The sequence below is a fragment of the Corapipo altera genome, unplaced genomic scaffold (assembly GCF_003945725.1).
Source record: "Corapipo altera isolate COAL_440 unplaced genomic scaffold, ASM394572v1 44b, whole genome shotgun sequence".
In the NCBI taxonomy this organism is placed as follows: domain Eukaryota; kingdom Metazoa; phylum Chordata; class Aves; order Passeriformes; family Pipridae; genus Corapipo; species Corapipo altera.
The window spans coordinates 4,268,943-4,296,375 of record NW_020884932.1 but is presented as its reverse complement, the minus strand read 5'-3'; the positions used below and the strand labels follow the sequence as shown (position 1 = coordinate 4,296,375).

The window sequence follows — 27,433 nt, the reverse complement described above, 5'->3', positions numbered from 1 at the left end:
CATGAGGAATGTGGTTATCAGAGAAGTTTGAGGGTAGGCCCTGTTAGGAGGCACAGCACTGCAGTTTAATGCCTCGCTGAAAGACTCCATCCACTCCTCAAGAGCTTAGCTGGTCAACAGACAAGGTCAACCTGGCATAGAGAGGGGTAGAATCTCAAAGAAGGATTTCAGTATTGTTGTTGTTAAGATGTATAGGCACATATATATATAGGGAGGAGTGTGAGAGAGGGTCGGTTGTCAGATTTGATAGGTTTACTCATACAGTGTAGCTTCTCAACACATTTATACACTTAGTATAATTTAGTTAGAGATTCACAAACAAATAATATTTGTCCTAAGTGTGAATAAATCAGTCTAGTAGCATATCAGTCAAGCTTGAACAAGATTGTTTCTAAATTGTATTCATAAGACAGACAGATATTTCACTCTGTATGTTTTACTTTGAAAGTCTTTAACATCATCAATAATAATATTACCAAGGCAACAGCCATTCTTCTAGCTGCCTATGGAGTGACGATCAAGACAGTTCCAAAAGAATTCAAATGCAACGTGAAACATACTGCAAAAACTATGCAAAATTGATGCAAGTCAAATTATGGGAATTCTTACAGCTGTTAACTCGGGAATTTGCCTGGCTATATCTTATGTCTTGATTTTAGACACAATAATGATTTCATCACCTCTCAAAAATGCTGGAATACTTGAAAGCTCACCATACTGACTGACAGTCTTGGCACTTATGCTTATCCAAACCACTAAAGAAGAGGTTTCTGTATCTGAAAGCACTGTATATGCTAATTCACAAGAAACACCAGCCATGTGTCTCTCAACATTTTGCTTTTAAAGTCATTAAAAAAAAAAATACTGTTACACATACAAACAGTGGTTGCTGAACTTGTAGACTCCAACACAAGCACAGATCATTAGCAAACTTTGCCCTGATTCACTGTGCTACCAGTCATCCTAACACATATTCTTCAAGCATATTCTGTATTTCTAACTGATCTACTTGTCTCCAAGAGGATATAACAGTCTCAGCAGCCATGAATTAGGCATGCAACATTCGCCTGTGCTGCCAGAAATGGAAATGACAAACTTTCCTTGCGAGTGCCCCTGAAAAATTACTGCTAAAAATGAAGCATTTAGGAGACCTCTTGAAAAGAATCTGAATAAAACAAAAAAAAACACCAAGCAAATAGACTTGATGTCTATAAAACACTCAGAAAAAACATACAGTAAAATATTCATGAGGTCTTAATGTATTAAATTTGAACAGTCTCGAGAGACTATGCACTTTTTTAAGAAAAAGTTTTTTAAGAAAAAATTCTTCTTGGTTGGAGAATTAGAAATATAAACCCAGTTTTCTTTAACATATTCCATTAGAAACACTAGTCACAGATTATTTTAGAATATTCTATAATTCACTTTTGTATTAAAAAAAAAAAGGTACCTCCACATATTTAAATAACAAAACCCCACTACTGGAATACCTAAAAAACAGGAAACTGGCAAAATTCTACAGACTGTTGGAATCCAAGTCTGATGAAAATCCAAACAAATGACTCCAGTTAAAATACATTATAAATCTATGAAGTGCCTAAGAAGGATATTTGTATTCAGCACATAATAAAAAAGCACCAATGAAAATTCTTATAATAACCCTGCTCTCTCTAGTTATTTTTCTTTAAATCAATTATGATGCATAATGTTTATAATATTGACTGATCAGACTTTTACTACTATTAGCATTTAAAATAATTCAGTTCTAACAGGAATTTGCAGACTGATGAAAACAACATCAAAGTGAGGATACAGTTGAACATCAAAGACAAGGTAAGAGAGAACAACTAAAATGAAGAAAATTAATACGATACATAGTTCAAAGCAGTAGATTATTCCATTTCCTTTTAAATCAAGGAGAGAATTTTAGGCAGAAGATCATCCTCATTTGTCAGATGGTGCTCTGAAGTCAACCTATTGTCAAGAGCTACATTACAGCCATTGTAGACATTTAAATCTTTGGACTTAGCAAATTTACCTACTCCAAACAAATTACAATTTACTTAAAACACAAGGGATAAAAGCCAAACAACAGTTAAAAAAATGCAAAACTCAGAGAAGAGAATGTAACAGAGAAGTACAAGGTAACATCTTCATAACTCTGACCACAACATGTCATCTCCTGAGTAATCAAGCCTTGCAGGAAACCTGACACAACAGATATTTAAGGCGTAAAAGCTTAAAGGGTCTATGAACAACAACAAAAAAAATGTACAGAAAGTAATCAAGACTTACACAGAAAACTACGAGATCTCTTTACAATATTTATTGAACTGTTTCAAGTACAGCACAACAGATCTGTGCAGAGCTATTTAACAATAAGTACTCATGCTAGCAACTATTTTTAAGCTACTTCAGAGCATTCAATTCATTTATTAATATCTCACATTTTGACATTAATAGACTGCAGATATCAGCTTTAGAAAAAATCCTTTGTGAATAAGGTGGGTTCATTTAAAAGTCTGTCACAGACGCACTTGTCATTTCCACACTGCTGTGCTGTAATTGCCAGTCACAACAGAAACAGCAACTTTATCTCTCCGATGTAGAAATATTTATTTAATAGAAACTCCAGCACTATAAACAACTCTCTACAAGAGCTTCTTATTTTGAGTTCTAATTGGTAAGCATATATTGATATCCTATGGCAACTTCACCTGAGAAAAATCTATACAACAGAATCTTTCCTGAAAAGCACACTTGCCATGTAGAAGTTGTTCTGGTGTTTCTGTCCTCTGAAGCTCAATTCACAAACCACTGAACCCTTCTGTATAAGCATAATATAAGCATAGTTTTTGGTGGATTCTGTTCTACGGACATTTAACTTTAGATCAAGATTTGCTAAAATCTCCTTCTCTAAGGTCTTCAAGTATGGAAGAAAAGCTAAAATTGCATTTGGCTTAGTAATCAAAATAGCATTTTTAAAAATATCATATAGAATATGCAGTATTTTTCTTTTGGGAATGGTGCTCCAAAACTAATATTTTACCAAGAATCTTCTGGAAGAATCATAACGTAAAAGAGCAGTACTAAAGCAGTGGGGTTTTCAGAAAAACAGCAAATTGAGCATTACTAAACAAAGGTTCTGAAAACTGCACCTATCAAGATTTTCATATATTTTTCAAGTCTAATTCAGAAGGAAGTCCTGCTCACAGAAACAAATTATGATTATCAGCAGTTGTAGGGGGTTGTGTATTAATGAAACAACTGGTACCATGATTTGAGAGTGTATCACCTGTAAGAAAGCAAAACTCCAGGTGGGGATCATAGTCATATTTCTACAGCTGCTTAACTCTTCTATGCTTTTGAGTTTAGCAATTTGTTCTCGTGAAAGTGCATGCTTCACCAAAAAATTATATACCAAGGTGACTATAGATGATGGTTTTATTAGCTACTCCATTAAAATTTAATCTCTGTCTACTGTAGCTAAATTTCAGTGTAGGCTGCATCCTTGTGCATCGGATGCTCTTCATTTGCACAGAAAGACTTTCAAAATTAGGTTAGAATCAGATTAGATCAATAGTTTTCTTCTTGGCAAGCAATGGATCTTTATCACCCAACTCTTCTTTCAAATTGTCTCACATCTCAAAATACAGAGTGTGTCCTAACACCTGGTTGTTTGGGGTTTTTTTTCTGGACAGCAGTGGTTTTTTAAGAGCGGGTGAGAGGCAGAGAAAAGGGCACATTTTTTCAACAGATAAATTCTAACTACATAACTGTAGAGTTACTCCTTTAGTAATGCCTATTTGTTGTAATACAAATGCATCCTATCTGATATAATGAAAGTTCAAATACTTCATGGGTTTTTGTAGAAGCTATTCCAGAATCCTGAATTTCTGAGGGAATTTTGGCATGTTAATTTTCTTATTAACTTGACTTCTTATGACTGTTGATCCCTTTCTGAGAACTGATGAAAGAAATCCTTGTATGTGCTACATGAATGGAGTGGTTTGACTTCTTTTGTTGCCAGCTTGTCTGTTGTTTTGCTTTTTAGCACTGAAATAATCTAACACTTCATCTTTCTTTTCCTCAAGAACTTTTCACCAGTTAGCTAGGAAAACTGAGGTGCTGTTGGGGTTTTGCAGATATTGTCAAAGCTGTCTGCAGGCATGCAAACACATCAGAAGTTGTTCCTCTTGCTGAAGAATGTTAGACATGCAGCAGCAGGTCTGCCATACATGAACTCTATAACTTCAATTAGATCCAGCAAGATAATTTTTGACACTGGGAAGTAACAAAGTAGAAAAAACATATGCTAAAACAAGTGTATTGAAACTTCTCATTGCATCTCAGTCCACATTGCATTTTTAGATCAGTGATATACTTGGAGAGGAACTTTTCATCTTTTACTCGGATATCTCTTATTAGGTTGCCAATATAATATACTATGAAATACTGACAAATGAGTTTGTGTTTCCAAAGCCTGTGAAATATGGAACCACACTCACTCAAACATTTCAGCTCTTAAAAAAACCCAAACTTGACATAAAGTTTGTTTCCTGTTTAAATTCTCACCTTATTTTAAATCTATGCACCACCGAATGCTCTCAAAATGCTCAGGTGAGGACAAAAAGAATAGTGCCAAACTGGACTTGCATGTTTACTCCAATAGCCAATTTTCAAGTTTACACCAGATTTTTTTTTTTTCGAGACAGTAGCTTGGGCAACAATTATTATCCTCCATTGGTTGTACAGACTTGACTTATGACCTGTTTTACTTTTGAGGTAGCCAAAAGTAGCCAAACCATATTTTGGCTTTATCAAACTCTCTCTTCACTGAAAAAGCCAGGGGATGATGAAAGACAAAAAATGATGCAATCTTCATGCTCCTTTAATTTGGCCTGTCTTAATGCAAAGTGAGTCTCTCATCACCTGTGCAAACATGAGAGAATAGGGGTATATCATTCTTAATCTAGGAATTAAGACAAAACATCTTGTCATTAACTAAAACAAAAAACTTCAATCTGAAAAAAATTACTACTCTGAAAACCATGATAAAAAAAGCAAGTGAGTTTTTTTCTGGGACTTTGTAACAAGATGAAAGATTCACATGACAATTTCTGTATGATATCTGTATCAATCTATCTATATTTATCTGATGACATGATATCTTTGTAAATTCCAGTAGACAGATTATACAACAGCACAATGTGAGAGCAATAGCTATATGTTATCTAGTAGCAACCAAAAAATGCTACATTACGACTGCAACTTAGAACCGTGAACAACCAACAACAATTTCCAAACGAAAAGCAGTTATACCACAACTGGTTCCTCTCACATTCCCCCAAGAACAAAGATTAGTTTGGTGATTAGATCTTGAAACACCCTCAGAAACATTTCTGACTGTAAAATCTAAAGGAAATTACGAATTTAGCTGCACATCATTGTAATATGTTCAATATAAATAGAGAGCTTTACAGAATTATTGGGAGCAATTAATTTTCTCAGAAAATCCCATGATATACAGTTAGAAACAATGCCACAAACATAGCACTACAGTATTTATAATAAAAGTATCATAACTTTGAACTGATGTGAGACAATCAGGAAATAAATCCAACAGTAAATATGTACCTTTTAATTCTACAAACCCTTTCCTGTTATGTAATATGAAGGTCATACACTAATGGTGCTGAAACAAATACATTGTTTCAGAATACAAGTAATTCCAGTAGAATTTCACAATCAACCATAAATCACAATAAATTTCTAAAATGCTAGTACAATACTCATCAGTACATAGAATCATAGAATGGTTTGGGTTGGAAGGAACTTTAAAGTTAACCCAGTTCCAACTCCCCTGCCATAGGAAGGGACACCTTTCACTAGACCAGGTTTCTCAAAGCCCCATCCAACCTGGCCCCGAACACAACCTGGTCCCACACCTGTAGATGGGGAGTTCACAACCTATCTGGACAATCTGTTCCAGTGCCTCACCACCTCACTCTTACAGTAAAGAATTTCTTCCTAATATCTAATCTAAGCCTACCCTCCTCTCAGCTTCAGGCCATTCCCCTTTGACCTAACACTACATGCCCTTGTGAAAAATCCCTCTCTATCCCTCTTGTAAGCCTTTTTTAGGTACTGGAAGGCTGCATAGCAAGAGGTTGTAGATCTTTCAATTAGGACACAATATCAAGAGAATTCTCCACCGACAATAAACTCCTTTAAAAGAAGAAGAAAAAAAAAAGGCAAAAGAAAGAGCCACTGATTATGTATATTGAGTGTTAAGACCCTTTGGTGAACAACATTGCTGTAATCACTGTAATGCATCGCTCTTGTCATTAAGCAGTTTAGATGACAACTGATCTGAACTCCTGGTATGCAGCACATACTCAGTAATTACTACTACACTAAAATAGCTCTTTGTACCTCAACGAGACAGATTACTCTAACAAAGAGAAAGTTTAGAGGTCCCCATCACAATATTACATAGAGAAAGATGTCTGATAACAGAAGCTTATTTAATTTATCAAACAAAGGATAAATCTCCTGGGACAACCGCAGTACTTTGTAGGGTATCCAAATTAGTTTAAAAGGAGATAATATACACTGGAAGTAAATTAATCAAAGCAGAACACACAGGTCTGCCTTGACTAATTTACACCAAGAAATAAGATCCCTGAGTAGGCTTCTGCTCACAACAGAGACAGCCCACTGAAGATTAACTTCAGTATCTTCAATACTGGCAGAAAAAAATAAGGTGCTGGATCAAGTTAAAACCAAAATTAATTCTTAAATCTTTTTAATTAAAATACATCTAACCAACAGATATGTCAGATTCTTCATTAGCATAAGGTTTATATCAAGACTGAATGCTTATTCTGAGCTTGATAAAAGTTCCAGGGAATACAATTAAACAAGACAAGAATACAACAATCTTTTCTGTCACCAAACCTATTTCTCCATAATTTTGTAGAAGAAATAGAGAAGGCTTTCTTTTTTGAAAACCAGTATTATTACCAATCACCAGAAGCAAGCCTTTTTAAAAAATTAAAATCTTACATTCCCTTCTTGTCAACCACCACAAAACCACCAAATGAAAAAAAAATTGAAAATACAATAGGGCATAGCTTCTTCTTGCAGTCCTTTAAAATGGGAAGCATCTGATTAAGATATATTATAGATTTTCATTAATACATAAAACTTTCAAACAGACCACACTAAGCCTTTCTTTCTCAGACCAACAAAACATCAGCACTTTTCTATTCTACCCAGAGAAGTCACTGTGAGGAATCACATGAATTCAGTTACAAATGAAGACCACTAGATAGTGGTGCAATTTGTCTTCAACTTGCTTTCTTGCCATAACCCACTGCCTTCTTAGTAAATAAATTTAAATGCAGGAAGAAAATTATTAACAGACATTTAAAGGAATTGTGATAGTGCTTAAAGTAGTGGTGAGATCGCCACCTTGCTCTTCAAATTCCCTCTTTACCCAAAGTTACTTACCAAGGAAATTTGGGGTTTTTTTAAGACATTCTAACATTGTCAAGTAATCAATCAGTTTGAAACCCTGCTTTTAAGGGATTACAAATAAAAGTAAACTAGAAATACTTACACATCACTTTGCAGTAACTTAGTGGGTTAAGAACCAGGTGCCTTTCTGTCCACCTACTCACATGAGGAGCAACAGAAGGAGTTGGGGCTGTTAAGCCTGGAGAAGGGGAGGTGCAGAGGAGACCTTATTGCTTTCTGCAGCTACCTGAAAGGAGGCTGTAGTGAGATGAGGGTCAGTCTCTTCTCCCAGGTAACTAGTGACAGGACAAGGGGTCACAGCCTCAAGCTGCACCAGGGGGCTCAGGTTGGACATCAGGAAAAATTTCTTCATTGAACGGGTGGTCAGGCATTGGAATAGGCTTCCCAGGGAAGTGGTGGAGTCACCATCCCTGGAGGTCTTCAAGAAATGACTGGACATGGCACTTTGTGCCATGGTCTAGCTGACAAGGTGGTGTTTGGTCAAAGGTTGGACTCCACGATCTTGGAGGTCTTTTCCAACCTTAATGATTCTATGATTCCACATTCTAGATCATGGTGTAGTCTGATCCTCTTGAAAGCCAGCTAGCAGCAGAGCACTGATAACTTCCTTATCAAGACATACTATCAAAGAAGGCTGGTACTTGAACCATGCTCTTCTCATATTCTCCAGCTGGGTCACACATCCATGCTTGAGCAAAGGCATCATTACTCCATTTAAACCTTTCTCCCTCATTCTCCTCCCTTCCCAGGGAGGAGTGGGAATCTCATTCCCTCACCTTCTTCCCATCACTTGACTGGGAACTTTGGGTGCCCTGAACCAAAACTAAACTTCAGGTTGACTGGTCTATTCTACTGAAAAATTAAGGGGTTTACTGGGTAAGCTTAAAGCTTCCTTTCCTTTCCTTTGGTGACTAAAGACTTAAAACTCACTAGTTTTTTTCCCCCCACTTCTTTTAGACTTAGACTCTTCTGGTACAGTGAAGCATCTTTCTGATTGATTCTGTTGTATGGTCTTGATTCAAATAGGAGGAAGACTTATTTATATTTTGACTTCTAAAAAAGATAGTAAATGTCATTTAATGTAAAGTAATTTTCCCTGCCGGAAAAAAGGCATCAAATCTCATGCGCTTCTCCCTCTAAAACTACTTGTTCTCAGATATATTATTCACTTTTTTCCTAGAAAGAAGAAGAGAGGGGATAAATATAACGTATTTGTTTGCAGAAATAAAGAATAAAGTTATATGGAAAACTGGTTCCAAGTTACCAGCCATCACTGCTCACTGCCTTGTACTGGTTTTGGGGATTTTGTTTGTTTGTTGGGCTTGGGGTGGGGTTTTTTGTTTTGTTTAAGAAAATTTTAAAGTATTTACAAAATACCAAAAGATAATTTGTACCAGCCTATGGCAAACAAGAAAATATGAAATATTTCAGCCTATTTTAAAATATTTCAGTCTAGTAGAGAGTTGGAGCTTTACATTTTAAAAATGGTTACAATAACAAGCAGAGTATAGAAAATATAAGGCACAAAAAACTAATTCCAGATATATTTTACCGTGATTAAGACCTAGGTTGGATTAAACACAAGAATTAGTGAAAATTACCATCTCCAACAAATTCTAAGAATTAGGGTTCACAAAAATTACTCTTGCCAAAGACGTAATTATTAGTTCAAAGTTTTGAAAGTACTAAACATAGACAGGAAATTTAAAGACAAATTTGGCTACTATCAATTGTGACAGAACTAAGCCTGCTGGAATTACAGAAATAACCTTACCTTTGATTTTGAGAAAAACTCGGTAAAGGATTCTTTCCACGAAAGAGTACTTTCTACATTACTCAAGAACTCTACAGTAAAACCCATCTGCTATCATGCATAAAACATAGCAGGTTATCTAGTCTTTCCCAAACAATCTTTTCTTTTTCTCATGATTTACGTTCAGATCATCTTCTTACAAAAAGCACAGACACTTTTGATAGTAACTCCTATGACTTTTACCAGGCACTTAACGATTTTCTTCTGACACCATTTCTTTTCATTGTTTCAACTTTATCTAATCAGCACTATGAAGTGGTAAATTTATAGTCCCTAGCATAAGATAATTACACTAAATCACAGAGTCATTTAAAATACGCATTTCATCCTCAGGCATATTTTTCTTCCAAATTACAGTTTCAATAACAAATTAAGATCGAATACAGACATTTACTTGGTTTGTACAATTCCAAACATAAATAAAGACAGATGGAAACGTACTTCTGCGATGCCATTACTAGAGCTATTACTATTAACTATAGTGTCACAAATGGAACTATGACAAGAAAGGGATGATTCTGAGCAATGAAGCACCTGTATGTCATTATTTGGTAACATCATGAGAACTATGAAAATATTTATTCTCTGGTAAAGTTGCTGTTGATGGTTATACCACTGAGGGCCTTCCACCAGTCTCAAAGTTAGAATACTAGTATCGACATTTTTTCCCTTTGTAATGTCCTAAACAAAAAAAGCATTTGTAGCTTAATGATCAGACATATGAGCCATCAGTCAATCCAGACACCATGCAGCCATTACATCAAAACAACCCCCTTCGGCATGAACCCTTTGAACCCTTTAAATTAGCCTGGACAAATTCCCTCCTTTCCCAAATGGATTTCCTATTGTAAACAACACAAACTCAGCATTTTTCAAATATCTTTTTCCATTCAGAAAATTCAGTGTGGTAAAGTATAATCACTGGAAAACACCCCTTAACATTTTCATGATTTTTTTTTTTATTATTTCACTATTTTACTATATTTATAGTACCTCAAATTCCTGTCACTCCCTGTTACAAGCTAAAAACAAATACGTTACTCTTACAGAACAGTGACCAACTCTCCTGAAAAAAAGTGCACTGTGTGCACACTGTTATGATGATCATGAACTCTTTTGTCTCCAAAAGCACCCTAAAATATTTTTCTACCATATATTTCAACACACAGGAAAAACACAGGACTCCAAACCAGTATATATTTGAAAGTATAGTTTGCATGTGGTTGTAATACTATGTTCTGAAATAGTGACAATATATGCTTTTATACTTTGAATTGGACAAAACTGCACCTAACTTCCATGCAAATGCAATTAATTTTTATTCAGTTTTGTCATCACTTTCTTAATCATTTCATTAGCAGAAGAATTAGCTCATTTATCCCACCAAGACCTGAGAGATCTCATTCAATTGCTGGTGTGATACTTTTCCAACTGTGCAGAATTCATGAAAGAATCACTAAAAAAGGAGAAGATCCTTGTATTTCCAGTACTGAACAGGAGCAGTCCTTTTAGTCAGTTTAGTCAAAGCCATGCTATTTAGGTGCTAATTAGAAGTTTACTGCCAGAAATGAAATATGATGCCAAATATCTCTTATTTCCAAAAAACATGCAAGTTTGCAGTATTGCTTCTGCTATATCTTTGTAGACAAGAAAACCCAAATTTTACATGTTCTTAGACAAAAGTTTTGCAGCAATGGGAACACAAAATGCCACTTTCATATTTGCTAAATACCTAACTGAATTGACTGCCAGGTCTAGAAAAAAAGATACAATCTGTTCTAAATGAAATGGCATGTATGAGAATAATGTTGATGTTATGGTCAAAGAAGCATTTCTTTTTATGGTAACAGTATATTCCAAACATTTCCCTTTTATTAAAAAAACACTTCCATAGTTTAATGCTCACAAGGCAGAAAATGTTCTGGAGATGTAGACTGCATCCGAACTATCTTCTGACACACTCCATCCAAATAAAAATACAACAAACCATTGTGCAGAATTGTTTGAAGAGTAAACAAAAATTCTTCAGAGATTCTTCACTTTCTTTCACCAGTGTTCCACTTGACTGCTTGCAAGAAAACCCTGAACACACGCTAGGAGCTTCTGTCTGTAAATAGCATTGGTATGTCAGAAGATTTCCCCATTCCCTGCCTAAGCTCCTTAAATTACATTCAGATTTCTGTGGTACCATAACAACTTCAATATGGCACATAATTCAGTATTTTGTAAAGGTTTCATTTCCATTTCCACCTCCAGTTATTGTTGGTTTACATTTTTCATCCTGACTGCTCTGTAGGATATACATCCTTACAATATTTATGTGAAGTCTTACAGCTTTAACATGGAATATTGTTAACTACTATATTAAAACCACACCAAGATACATGCTGAAGTGATATCCTGTATTATAGGATATGCAACAAATTTTACCATATTGTATCAAAATATGTATCAAAGCAACGCAGATCCTGATGGCAAAACAAAAAGGAGTCACGCAAAAAATGGCTGTTTGGGCTTTTATGAGATTCATAGGACTTTCCTTTCGATTCCATTCATGGGAATGCATACTCCTCAGCTGCAAAGCTTGATTTTTCAAGTTTAAATGAGAACTAAATCCAAAACAAATCTCAGTCGAACTGTGGGGTTTTGCCTACTATGAGTCAATACGATGCAAAATGCCAAAACGCTTTTTGCCCCCCAGGTGGAAATGGCAGATGATCCTAGATTCACCTGAAACCCAGTTCGAGCTGTCTAAAAGACCACAAATCATTCTAAGTATTCCAGGTATGTACAAAAATCTGGATTCACTGTACACTGCAAAACCCTGTGCAAAGCATGACATTTAAAACTGGTATGTACTTAAAATAATTCTTATTTTTTTATTCCCTAGAAGTCATTTGTGAAAGGTTATGCAGTACACTACATATTTCAGATGCCTAAAATAAAGAGTTGAGATGTATTAATGTCAGAATTTATTTCTCTTCTAAGTGTGGCAAACAATAAAGTACTTTATTGTAGAATTCAGTAAGAGAGCTCGACTTGAAACCAACTGGGGATCAACTCTTAATTAAGTTGAGAACAGCAGTGTTTAGCTGGGGACATTAGACATGGATAGAATACAGCCTTATTTTTCTTCACAAACCATTCTCCAAATTCTGGACACAATCTCACATGGTCACACTCATTAAAACAGAGCAGAATTTGCAAGATGTCTACACAATGTGGGACTATGTAGAAAATGGTTTGGCAAATACAAGGACATTATCTATACACAGTATTTTCTTTGGATAGTTTTCATCCATTATATAAATCATTCTAAAAACACTGAGGACAAAGTATGGTAAATGTTTAATAGATTAAATACATTGTATTTACTGTGTGTACATGTCTGTATTTTATATTTCTATTGGAATGTGCGCATGTATATTATATAGCATTTATATTAAAGTCTTAAAAAAATGGCAGTATTCTATTTGTGCTAACAATTGGACTGAAGGTAAAACCAGGTAAATTTGTGTGAGACACTCCTACTTCTCTTGTTATGGAAAAGTTAAGCAGAATTTAACCGGTATCACTCATATCTTCTAATGAAACATTCTATAATCCACTCCTACTTTTCTACTTTCCTGTGAAATCAGTGTAGTTTACATCAAACATTGAACTTAATAAGGCTACTTAAATCACTTCAAAGGACAGTCTTCAGTAAAGTACAGGGGAAAATATGTAAGTTTAAGGGCTTAAAGCTCTACGAATGAGCATTTTTCAAGCAGTTCTTACAGATTCTTACCAGCTCTTGTGTATCTTCTGCTAATGGCAAAAACGTAGCTTCCAGAATAGCAACTTGATCAGTGCTGAGCTTCTGCCACAAACTAATCAGCATAATCACCAGATGGGTGGCACTTTTCAACTTTGTGAATGCCTGGAACACGTTGGCTTGATTTTCTTCTGCTGCATCTGCTAGAGCTATTACCTGCAAAAATTAGAAACATCTGTTAAATATAGTTTTACCATCCATGAACACTCAACACTGAAATTACCTTTGGCACACTCTTGTTTTCCTTTAGAAGATCCTGAGGAATTCTGTTTTCCATAAACACAAACCACAGAGTATTAAATGAGTTATCACTTATCTAGATTTTTCTTTTGCATACCCAATGCAATTTCCATATGGCGACAGGATTAATCTATCTAGTACAATCAGTGTAGAAAGGATTTTGCATATAGCATATTTTTAAGGCATTTCTGAAATTGATCCCCATCATATCACATAATACATGACAACAAACTAACTTTCAGGTTTATACCATACAAGACACTAATCTTCATATGACCAGCAAGCCTACTGTATTTATCAAAACCAACACATTGATTCTATGCAATTAAAAATGCAGTATATAATTATTTCCACAGGAACATAACTGCCATCTGTTATTTTATTAACTCTCATGTCTCTCCATGTCTTGCCCTAGTTGTTTCAGCTTTTATGCCAAAATGTAAACACTATGGATCATGTATATGAAGGTAATACCACTCTAAGTGCCAGACATTATGAAAGAATTTTCAAATAAAATAACATTCACTTCTTCTAATATGCTAAGACAGTTTTGCTGTGTACTTCAAGATGGGGAAAGGCAGAAGAGCTATTATAAGATATTCTACTCAGTTCAGTAATTACTTGTCATTGTATATAATATGTCCACTCACAGCATTACAAAAATGGCTACTTTGAAAAATATTGCTATAAATGTCTTCTTTCTTGAAATGCAATGTTTAGACATTTTCCATCACTGAGTGAAAAGCGAAGATGACAGTGATTTCAATAGGCAGTTGTTGCAATGTCAATATGACAAGAGATTTTCCACAGTATTTGCACTGAATTACTTCAAGTAGAGGAAAGTTACAAAGGTTAGGGGTTCATCCTGGGGGAGTACAACTTCAGAGACCTGTTCTCATGAGTGCCACTACATCTTCATGTTGCCCAAATAATACTTGGCTTACAGAAGCACTGATCATCATTTAAATCAACACAAAGCATCTCCCTCAACCATTTTCTGTTTATTTATCTGCAGGATGGAAAAATAGGTGCTTGACTGGAGTTGTAAAAAGCCTCATAGAAATACTGTTAAAGTGTAATTAGTATTGCAACAGAATTTACAAAGTAAAACTTGCAGAGCCTGATCATTAACATTTGGAAACAGCAGGAAAATGAAAATACTATATGATGCATCTTCAGCAGGGAAAGAAAGCCAACCAGCTGTTAGCATTTGGTGGAGGAAAACTATTTTTAATCTGCAACGCTGGCATTAGAGATGTGTGTGTGTTCCCTCCAAGCTCCCATGTGACTGGGAAGATAAAGAAAACAGAATTTTAGGGAACTATAAATATGAAACATTTCAAACAAAATGTGTTGATAGCTTTTGTTTTATATTTTAAAATGTAATGTTTCCAAATAAAACGGAGAACCCACAGGATACTCATGAGTCCAAACACTACATAAATCAGAGCCAAGTAACAAAACAAACAAACAAAAAAGTCCAGCTAACCATGCAAAAGAGAACCGAGAAATTAATCCCAAGTAGTGAAAACCAACATGACATACTTTGGTTAGCGAAGAGTAACGATATCACTGACACATCATCTGATGTATTTGTGTTGGCATTCAATTTGCTCTGACCAAACCCTTGATGTTTTCCACACCTTATGTTCTACACAGTTAAGTTCCATACTGCAGCCACTTTTCAACAGTTATGGGTCACAAAGCCACATGACAAACACAACACTACATAGTACCCTACATCAGTTGCACCTGACCCCTTCAGTCAGTAATTGCCTGCACCGTACAGCTTCATCTTTCTGAGGAGACAAGCAACAGTAAAATATTCCTCAGTGTAATAGGGGCCTTCAAATATCTAATCTTTTTTCCTGTCCAATATGCAATTGAAAATTTTGAGAAGACCAAAGAATTTACCATGCTGATGAGGTGTGCTCATTCATTTTCATGCTTCCTATAATATCATTACTGGATGGGATAGCACAATTCAGAATTCCTAGAATTTGGACTAAAGGCAAGCTACTTGTAGCCTATTATGGATAATGCACAGAAAACATCAATTACGCTGAAGACACTGGCAAATACAGTTGCACTTGTGTGACAACTACCTGAATCCCACTTAACAACAATGCAAAGGCCACTTTCTAGACTGAGTCATTCATAAATTCCTAGATGGTCTCTCACACTGTGCTATATTTCAATTGACACTCTACTACATACTTCAGAAGCATAAATTGCATAAAGACAAGTAACTTGCACGGTCTTTTACCTTAAGGATCCTTCATATTAGAATATTCTTTCTTTCCATTTTATAACCATGAACAAAGGAGATCCTCAGCTTTTCAAAATACCTAATGTACAAGTCTAAAACATATTTTGAAAGTAGTTTCATAAAAAAACCTAAAAAATACAACTATTAACAAAGTTTGTCTTTGGTACAAAATTCTACGGTTCTCATGCACAATAATGCAAGGCATATATTATACCAGTGAGAGACCTAAGTTTCTAAAGGTGAGGTGCAGTCTTGGGGAGTATTGCAGGTCACTAAAATATATAGCAACTAAATCTTCAGATAACTGCATATGTACAAGTTCTACTTTACACTTGCAAAAAAAGCAAAGAGGGGAAAAAAACATTTCTAAGTACTAATTATTCCATTAGCAGATGAAGAAGTGACCTGATATAGCTTTCTGAGATCCGAAATATCCAGGACAATACAATATGAATTCCCAGACTATAATGCAGGCATGCACAATCATGGTAATTTTTAAAAAGGGACAGAAAAAAGACTGTCAAAACAGCACCATTTGAAATATGCTGAGACCTGAAAGCCAAAGCTATACTGAAAGCAGCTGGAAGGACCAAACATACCTTGACAATCACAGTTACACAGTAAATACTTGAGGTGGGGGGGGAATACATCTTTCCTTACTGAGTAAAATGACTCTGAAAATCTCCCAGGATATCAGCTATAAATTTTAGAAGTGTTTTGGGGCTCTTCATTCAAATACTTGCAGAATTTAAGGATGAGTAAGTTCTAAAAACATGACATTCATACTTTTTATTATTTTATTTTCACCTGAACAATATCTCTAATTATATTTTACAATAGTTGAGGAACATAAAGAATCTATACCCTTCACAGTCTGAGATCCTAATCTTTTCAGATTCAGTCATGGTTTTTCTCAATATTATTTTCAATTCCACAGTAGTTGTTCAAGCTGTTTAAGATCTATTTTATCATCTTTCTAAGCAGGTATAAATTTAAAAAAAAAGACAAACTCCCCTGTCTCACTTTTAAACAGGATGGCAGGGAGGATACAATTACAACTGGCAATCTCAAGTGTAGTTTACCAACAAAAATTTTAGACCAACTGGAAACTACCAAGTAAACAATCTATATTTTAGAAGACCTATCATCGCCTGTTTGACATTTTTCTGCCTCCTTCTTGTAATATCACAAAGCTTTTAAACAAAGAAAAATAAAAACAAGTTTTTCAACTTTTTTTCTAAAAGCAGTGAAAGAAAGGAAAGTGTCTGATGCAGGAAAGATTTAGGAGATACTGAAATGCATTGGAAATACAGTGTTGAATATATATTTTTATAACTGATCAAAACTTGCTGTTAATTTATATTATTTTTTGTTAAATTTTTTCTGAACAAACTCATGCTCTGTTCCAACACACATACCTATAGCAAAGTAAAAGTCAGTTATTAATGAAAACATATTGTAAAAAGAAAAAAAAATACTCCCTAAATGAAGATCGTGTCTAAGATTTTTACTTAATTTCATATTCACAGCTGCAAAAGTAGAGCTGAAATCCAGAAATTTTTTATAATCTTGAAAACTTCCCACCTCAACACTATTATAAGGATAATTTCCAAGAGAATTTCTCATTTTTAGCCCAAAGTGTTCAAGCAAAAAGAAGTCTCTCCACGCTTATTTCATTGCTGAGTAGACCTTATAAGATGTCAAGCAATTAAAAACTGTAAACTAATGGTGATGCAAGTTTTAAAAACAATCAAGATTTCTCCATTATTATTGCTTATATAAAATATTTTAGGGCATTGTTTAGCATCCAACAATAACTTCAAAATTGCTAATCCCTCTTGAAAAAGGCTTGCAACATAACCCACTCTTGTATATGCAGACTAGTTCCTTGGGGTAATAATGACCATCACTCTCCCAGGTTTATTCTAATAATACAAAAAAAGACAAATACAATTCCAAAAATACAAAATGCCTTCTGATTAGTTTGATAGGAAGTTGAAGAAAACTTTGAGAAAGTAAAGGGCAAGAAATGAGCAAGAAGATCCAAGGAGTTTTCTTTTGAGTTGGTAGTGATTTCAACTCCTAGTAACTATTTTTAGCAGAAATCAAGTTTGAAGAGAGCAGAAGTTTGGCATTTAAAGAATACAGAATCCCTTTCTATTTCATCCATAGCACTTAGGAGCAAGTCTTCTACGAAAAAATCATTAAAATATGAAAAACAAGATAAAAAATTTCATTATTATGAAGTGGATACAGGGATGGTGAATTGTTAACAAGCTCACAGGTATCTTCTGGCAATCATTCTGATGGAATAATTTATTGCAAGATAGTAAATTGATCCGACCCCTTACAACTATTTTTAAGAAGAATTAGATCTTCATAAAACAAGATGTTAATGAATAAAACAGGAAAAAACAGAGAACTGAGAGAGATGCTAACTACTGCTTGTTCATTGTTATTGCCACAGGACACCAACCACTGTTCTCACCCTTTCCCCCATTTTAGAGAAGAAAATACAACTCAGTTGCCAAATCTAAAACAAGATCAGGAGGAATTTTTTTGTGCTTTTTAAGAAGTCTCCACCACATATCTTAATTCACACAGAATGCATAGGCATTTAAAGTCAAATATGTTTTTCCTTACAAGTCCCTTTGTTTACCTTGCACTTATGGCATGCAGCCATAGAAAAATTAAGACACCAGCAAAGCAAACCTTTAAAACAGGTAAGACAACCTAAGTGACAATATCAATTTAATTAATAAAATTCTTAATATCACTTATTCTAGGAGTAAACTTTGGTTTTTTTTAAACAGGAAAGTCTCCAAGTAGTTTCCAACATAAAGAAACAGTGATTAGCAGCCTGATTCCCGGTGCAGACCATCTCACTCAACAACCATTGTGCACAGAGCTTTTGACAGGTGACTAAAGCTTTATGGAATGCGGGCAAAGATATCCATGTCAGAGAGCGATCTTTATCAAACACTCTGTCACCAGGAAGAATAACCATGTCACTCCCACAAGGGAGCACTTCCAAATGCTGTGGCGTTCCCACAGTGCTGCAATGGGTACGCTGGAATTAAGTACCTCAGGCCACAGTTATGTGACCCTTAGGAGAGTGCCACAGCTACCGCTAATCACGACCACAGTTTTTAAAATTGCGGCATAGGACCACCATGATGACAACAAAGCATCAATTCACTAGACACCAAATACTCGACTTTCAAGTGAAGCTCAACATGAACGCGATCAGAGAAGACCGCAGAGACAAAAGACACTGCAGCATGATGACCCATGCTTTATCTGGATGCACACAGCTACCTTCTGAAATTCTGTTGCCTTACTAGATGAACGTGAAATTATCACGAGTAATTACTATAGCAATCTGTGCCTCTGGAAACATTAACAGTTAGAGCAAGAAAATACTCAAGGGAAGTTGTGTAGTTTCATTTTCTTCTGCTACTTCCATGACAGAATTATTGCTAACAGCTCTACTTCACCTTTCTAAATTGGATTTTGCCACAAAGCAGTATTGTCTACCAGCATACCACAGGTTGCACATTATGATGACAGTCAATTCAAACACTCTGCAAGAGCCAAATGCATGTATTATTTAAATTCAGAATCCTCTTCTGAAACTTCTCACATATCAAAGTTGTGTCCTACCTCCACAAAACCAAAGTGATAGTGGATTATTACCACAGAGAGTCACACTGTATCATTTATTTTAATTCTTTCATTTTAAGAACTAGTGACAATGATGTCAATAAGAAAATCTCTCGGGATAAAATAACTATCATTTCAGCTCTATAGCAAGTTTACTGCTTATTTAAATGCACCTTAGTGTCTTATACTGCCGTGCATCATTATGTGAGCTTCTTTGTGTAAGCCCATGGGAACAAAAACGAGGAATTCCTTTTGTCTCTGGTGTCCCATCTGCAGTAAGGATTACAGTTAAGACTATTTTAACTTGACTAATATACTTTTCTCTATTTGTCTCTTATGTGTGTTTGGTTTTTTGTAGTTTTTGTTTTATTTTGGTTTTTTTAAGGGTTTAGCATTTTTGAGACACCAGATAAATTAATATGGTCAACAGTAACCATACATAGATGATTATTTAAATACTTGACACTTGACTTCCTCTCAATAGCCTATCCACACGTAAATATTGCAACCAGTTTTGCATGTGAGTAACTGCTTGGTATTTGGTACAGCTACGAAATACCAAGATGAGGAAAAAAAATTCTTGAAGAAAGGCTACAAACATGTTCCAAAATACATATGATACTTTGCAATACATTTAGAACCAAGTTCTATGTTATAAAATCCAAATTTAAAAGTGGAGTTACAAAATTAGTAGCTTATCCGAGTGAAGTAACATCTGTTACAAGTTACATAAACCCCCAGAATCCCGTGAGTTACAATGAATCCTCTACTTACCCCTTCAAAACAAAAGTTCTATTTAAGCAAAGGGATGTGCTAAATAACACACAGATATGTCAGAGAATTTGTGATAGTCAATGAATATTGAAGACAGAGTTTCACTGTGAAGCTGTGGTTGAATTGGCAGCAATGTATATAAAATATAGCCAAACATGAGCTAAATGGAGACAGAGAGGTGGAGAGTTTGTTTTATATCACCAAATATATGGCATCGTGTAATGACAACCAAAAAAATTTTACAATAAAGGAACAAATTTTAAACAGTTGAAGTTGCACACTTTGTATATTAACATAAGCCGTGATCCTAAAAAAACAATTTAAAAAACCAGGAGCCTCAACCTGCAAATTTTTAATTGCATTCCAGTGCAATGGGATCTATAGATGGTCAAAAAATCAAGACAAACCCTTTATACCACACTTCTGCAAACATTTAAGTACAGTGAAGCTCTATGGGTTAAATCAAGGATTTGCTAACTCCAGTGGGAACCCTGCCTTGATTAAGTAAAGGCAGGATTTCATCCTACTAAAGACCACTACTCTCATTGTCATCAGTCATACTCACCCAGTGGGGGCAAAAAGCATTTCCAGTATGTTAAGACAGCAGGTGATGAGTGTAGTTTTAGAAATCTAGAATAAATCCACAAATTATTGCTACCCAGAAAGTACATAGTAAAACATGTCCTAGATGAGCTTGATTTCATATTTATATTTTACTGTAATAATGAAAAATAAAAACATGTTGACAAACAGATCTTTCAAAGGGTAATAAAAACAAATCCAACTAACACATAATATTGATATTTTTCCATCTGTATAGATGAATACAAAGCCACTTCAGCAAATTCTATTCCAACACCTTGAACAATAAAAGTATCAATATTTAAAAAAATCAGCAAGTCAGTCAAAACAGCAAAGTTCTAAGCTAAATTCCAAGTCATTGCCAATCCCACTTGAAATTTTGGCACTTCTACTTTATACTGAACCACCTGAAGAAATTTCCAGAACTTCCCATTCAGGTTGAGCTAGCATATAATTTTAAGCGATTAGAAAACATTGTGGTTACTAACACAGTGTCTGGAAGTAAAAGTAAGACTAAGAATGATTAAACTAAAATTACACACTCTGGAAGCAAATTCTAAACATAGCGACCAAAGAAAATGGATGGTAGGCTAATTAGAAGCTCAAACTTAACTATAACACTAATTTCATGACATCTCTCATTAAAATTACTTTTCTATTTTGAGACACATTATAGAATTTCTCTATTATTAGTAAAACCTTGAGAACATGTGCCAGAACATTTGGAAATAAAACGGGCTTCTCAAGCCAAAGTGCAAAGGTCACAGAACACATGAATTGCTTGCTTGAATGCTTTGTCTTTGAATTACAAGTTTTCCATAATTTCTTCTATTTTTCTGTACTGAAAGAGACATAACCATTTCAAAACAAAGGAACATCATGATGAGATGCAGGCTTTGTAAAACTCAGTCAAAAAACACAGTTTATAAACCTTGAAGAGAATTCAGCGAAGAGAATGGAGTTCACTATGTCTTATTGGATTTACTAGCAAAAAAAAAAGAAAGTTTCAAAACAGTCATTTAGTGAAAGTAAAAATTCATTGTTCATGCAAGGTGCCACACCAATAAATTTCAGACAAAGCAGACTCTTGCATTCCTCCACAGATGAAGTATAGCACAGACCACATTAATGCTTGCTCCACAACAATATCCAGCAAAAAACCTTTACAAACTACATCCTACTTCATATGACAATCGACTTCTAAGCCAACAGTTACTGCCATACAGGTATGATCATTTTCAGTGATGTAGATTTCATTTTCTGGGGTCAAGACAAGTATTGAAAGACCAAAAATATCCTACTGCCAAGTCACACAGCAGGCAGACTTAAACCTAATATTGAAGCAGTAAAGAGCTTATCAGATCCGTGCTTAAAGCACTTCACCTACAGAAAGAAAACAACAACAAAGTAACCACCTGAAGTGTGTTCAACAGTAACTTTTAGGTGTTTATGAAAAGAACGTTTTTAGGTCACCAAATTCATTGTGCTGCAGATAATGACCAATGATACTCATTATTCTGCACACCTGGAAGTGCATTTTCTAACTCTCTTCTCTCAAACTGACAAATTAAGAAAATTCCCAGCTGAAATACCCTGCTTATTCACAAGCACAAAGCCCACAGGCACACAATCAGGTTTTCTTTACATGCACACCTGCCCTAGCCACACTCTGTGCGTTCTGCCAGTTAAATGTAAGAGTTAGAACTTGGGTAGAAATACCAAAAAAAACCCCACCCAAAATAAGAAAACATTCATCCCCAAAACTGGTTCATTTTACATTCAAAATAAGATGAGCCACAAAACTAGTAATTATTTTAGAGTGTAAAGTCCATGTTATCAGAGGATTATTCTGGGGAAGTAAGCATGTATCACCACAGGCTATGGGTTGGTTTCCAATAAAGTAAAAGCCACCATTATATATGCACATACATACTTACAGGGTTGGGGCTTTACTATTAATCATAACATTCTGTGTTGTTCTCCTGCTGCTCCTCTAAACAGAGTTGAAGCTATATGGCTTTCTAACTTTCATTTCAATATACATTATTTAATGATGTGTTTATAGTCTCTTAGTCTTTGAGAAATGTCACCAAAAACAATTCACAATTGGCAGAAGTCCTTCACCCATGTATTTGGAAATACCACTTTTTACCTACTTTCAGCAAGGCAACTGCTAACTCCAGTCATATCCCACATTGTTGTTCTTTTCCTTAAAACAAATGAAAAGATGGAAGAGCTAATAAGCAATATAATGAAACACCTTCCAATATGTTTAGCACCAATTCTCTTCCAAAAGACAAGATGTGTTAATCTCAAAATGTCTGTTTGCCAGACATTTTTGACCTGGTCTCACCATCTATTACCCCGGCATGCTGACAGAAAAGCAAGACAGTTCAAGCCACCTGGAGTTATAGGGGAACAGTTTCTCACCTTTAAAAAGGCTTTGGAGGCACACTCAAAAAGATTCACAGTTCAATTCAACATTACTTACTAGAAGAAAGCCATTCTTTCCATGAAGGAAAACGTGTTAAATAGCCTACCATCAAATGCATAATGATTAAGGTATTGAGACAGTAACCTTCCATGCAAACATCTCATTCCTCAACTTCTCCTTTATTCTAACAGACAGCTGAGTCTATGGAGGAGATGGGATGTGTACAATCTTTTTCAAGTCCTGCTGACCCAGACTAAGATTCCCACTGGGGCTGCTAGAAGCAGGGGAGTAAAAGAAAGAGATAGCAAGTGTCAGGCATGCTTCACTGTTTGAAATGTGATAATTAACCTTGTAACTTTCCCTGGTTTAAATCCAGAAAAATCTCCTCATTATCTGAGCAGAAGTTTATGGATAGTTCTAATGTACAACATTTGGATTACCAAATAGTACCCTCCATTATGTAGAGCAGGAAAGAGCTCACTTTTCAATGCTAATATATAACCACACACAAACACACCCCACTAAATTAGTAACAAATGCACTTACTGATTTTGGCCGAGATAGATTTTCTGATAAGAAAAGATTTTCCTTAAAAAAAAAAAAAAAAAAAAGTTCAATTTGTTCCCCTGATATAATACAGCTGAAGTTCATGTCCCAGTTCAGTCAAATCTAATAGTTTTAACTTAGTTTCAACAATTACTGGTCATAACAAGATGTATTCAAAGGGGTATTTATGTTTGCTTTATTCTATTGCATCAAAGTTAGGAAAACACATCTGGGTAGCGTACATTCTAGCCACACCGCAGACTAAAAATCCAGATAAACGTTTTGTCTAGAGGAATGACTAAATAAGTTGGCCAAATATCAGAACAAATTCACTTTGATGTTTTAAGTTGGTGGAGCTCAGAAACATGACCTAAGTTATATAGTTACATCCTCTGAAAAAGTAGCAACCCTCTCTTTCTTTAGCATCTGACAGAGTGGGGCAGGGTGGGGGAAGAAGGATTTGTTATGAAATTCATAATTCAACATGAAAAAAATGATAGGAACCCAAGGAAAAACATTTGCCTACTTTCACTCATATTCATGAATAGTTTGTATTCGTATCTTTTCCAGGACCACTTTCAGTGCTTGCATCCACTGTAACAAACAAATGCCGTGGAGTCTGATTAGGAGCTCATAAAGAAGGATAGCATTTGAGATTCCCACCAGAGGTGCACACCTGAAATCAGCTGAAATCAGATCACATCAACAGGTTCCATGTAAGCAATTCCCTCAAGAGTGATGCTGAGACACTTGTCAAAAATTAATGGTCAAAATACATAAAAATAGACGAAACCTCACATCAGGTGTAGAACGAACTTGCTGAGCTCCATCAGTCACATAAGAAAGCAGACAGCTGGCATGGTGTTAAATGATAGGGCTGGAGAGAATTACTGAGCACCATTCCTGTGGGAAGAAGCACTAAAGAAAATCCGCTGTGCAATGACAATATGAACCAAACATTATGTTCTTTACTAAATGTAAAATTCCTAGGGGAATATATAAAACAAAAATCATTTCCCAAAGGAAATAACTCTGTTGCAAAGCTTACCGTTAAAGGAATTGGAGGAAGAAATGCCTGCTACCCTTGCAGTACAAAGAAACTATGAAGAGCCAGGAAGATATGCTCTCCTGATTTCTTTTGGAGCAAATAAAAGATTTTAGCTGTTTAAAACAGAGTGAGATCCACTAAGATGAGGTGGCTAATTTCCCTTAATTTCCTTTATAAACTGTGGAGAGATTGTTACCTTTTTTTTTAACCATAGAAGGTATTTAACTTTCAATGCCTTTGGTTCCAGAAGACCCTTCTTTGTCTCTACTGACTACAAAGGAAATCTAACTTCCTAGGTGAAAACTGCTTTTGTGAATCTCACCCACCCACATCATAACAAAGCAATCCCACCTATTCAAAGGATATGAACAGACAACTGTTAGCCATAAATACTGTAATTAAACATATGAGAAATAGTATCAAAGAACAACTTAATCTCATCAGAGCCAATCAATTCATTATCAATAAATGTAACAGACCCTAAGCAAGATGTTGCTGCATGTTTAGGTACTCCAGTACAGATGTCTTCTTGCACCTCACAACACTGTACATCAGGAATCCCTTAAAATGTATAGAAGAGGTGGAAATCTTAATTTTCTTCCTCTGTAAGAACAGCTATAAAAGTTGGAGGACATTACAAATTTTTATTTTTACAATAGCAGCTATTCTTAATACAGCGTTTGTAGGCTGTATTAAGCATGAGTTAGTAAGGCTGTATGAGTTAATTTATCTCCTTGGCATTTAAGGGATGATAACTAAGAGTCATTTTTTTGCAACACGTATACTTGTAAATGGCATCTTTTTACAGTGTTCATAACACTTTGAGACAAAAACAAAATATAGACAGAAGTCAATTTCATGAGATGAGAACGACTTTTCAGATTTCATTAAAACTGAAGTACTGAACACTGCACTAAGCGTTGAAGGATTTCATTTGAATTTTTTATATTTACAAATTTTAAAAGCACAGTAACTAATTCTGTGAGTTAGATATTGGTCATTTCCTACACAGACACATTGTTAATTCTACATGAGGGGCATTTCCAGCATTTCCCTATATTTGGAGTTATTTCCTCTACTTCCTACAGGGAAGTCTTCCAATTAAAGGCACCGTTTCTTTCTTACAGCACACACAAGGATAACCGTACACACACTAAAGTTTCTTCAACTATCAGTTTGACTCTCCACATACTCAGATGACAAAGCTTTAACTACCACTTCACAGCATTGCTGCACATTGTAGTCTGCACAACGTTTGTTTGATTAGCATTCTGTATCTCAGTAGAATGACTGAGCTGCCAACATACAGAGTCACGGGATGTGAAGTAGTTTAAAAATACATTAATAACCTGCATCCCTAAGTTATGTGCTTCTGAAAACCTTACTCTTCTTCAAAAGCCTTAAAGAATTCTTGGGGGTCCCTTCCAACTCAGGATATTCTATGAAAAGTATGTATCCTGAAAGCAGCTTTCATTCCTTTATTCTAGAGTAAAAAGTAAAGCTATCCCCAAGACTGTCAGGTCACTTGGCACTACTCTAAGCCTCTAAGCCTTCTTAAAGTAAAAGAATAGAGCAATGACAATATCACGCCACTTATCAGTCCTCCTGTTCTGGATATTGGAGACACACCTCAAGTAATTCCTTAGGATCAAGCACAAAACTATATTGTTAGGTTCTATTTTCCACAACTCCTGTTTGACTGGAACAATCAGTCTCCTCTAAATGACTACAGTAGTAGTCATCTGCAGTATCCTGCAGTCATCTTTTCTAGTATGATCTAAGCACATTAACTGAAATAATTTTCTTAAATACAGAATAAGTAGGTCAAACTTCCTAGTCTTGGTTGGTTTGCGTTTTTTGCCAACAAGTGTAAAAACATAGATTTTCCCTCCACAGTTGTTCTATTGTAATTAAATCTAACTATAATTAAAAAATTAAATCTTGTCCAATTACAAAAAGTAAAATTGATGCCACTATAATGAAGCCAGACATTTTTCTTAAGTCAAAGTAAGCTTTGTCACTGACTTCAACCTGAGATTTTACCTGAGGAAAAAAATAAAATGGATAATCTAATACAGAACATTCCTCTATTAGATAATCCTAATTCTTAATATATAATTATATACTAATATACTAAACATGCATAATTCTTAATATATAATTCTATTCTTAAATAGCAGTTTTCTGTGTGTGGATGCAATCAGCTGCTATCACTCATACCACTATTCACAGAAACAGAAAAATCGAAACAAACTGAAGCAAAGGGTTACCCTGATGCAATAATTCACTTGATAAAAAGTAGCTCTGTATTAAATGAAAACAAATCTTTCCCCCAAAGTTAATATTTAGCATTTTCAACATTCAAAGATCACTATCATTATCAGGAGTTATTATCAGAGCACTGATGGACAAAATCCCTTTCAAAATGGCAAGGGGGTACTTCTGTCAGTAATTATCCCTGTTAATTGGAAACTGCCCTCTTTCATTTAGTCTCTTCTAGTGAGTGCTCCTCTTGTCTGTTTTTCTCCACGTGATATCAGCCAATGCCTCTCTCAATTCCCCTGTTACTCTGTTTAACAGTGTTAGCCCTCCATAATCACGTTTTCTTTTCAAATGTCTTCCAATTTTCAATATGTTTCAATTGGGTATTTCTCAATTTATTTCTTTGCTATCAATCTATGAAAATATTGCAAAGGATTTTTTTTTGG

The 27,433-nt window shown here is 35.2% G+C and overlaps 1 protein-coding gene across 2 annotated transcripts in view; it reads right to left on the bottom strand.

The window, feature by feature from the left end:
* Positions 1-27,433, bottom strand: part of BBS9 (Bardet-Biedl syndrome 9) — a 284,671-nt gene that overhangs the window by 144,972 nt on the left and 112,266 nt on the right. For both annotated transcript variants that reach the window (XM_027659381.1, XM_027659382.1), the window contains exon 20: positions 13,143-13,325. In XM_027659381.1, the coding sequence (XP_027515182.1) occupies positions 13,143-13,325 (183 nt within the window). The remainder of the gene's footprint in view (positions 1-13,142; positions 13,326-27,433) is intronic.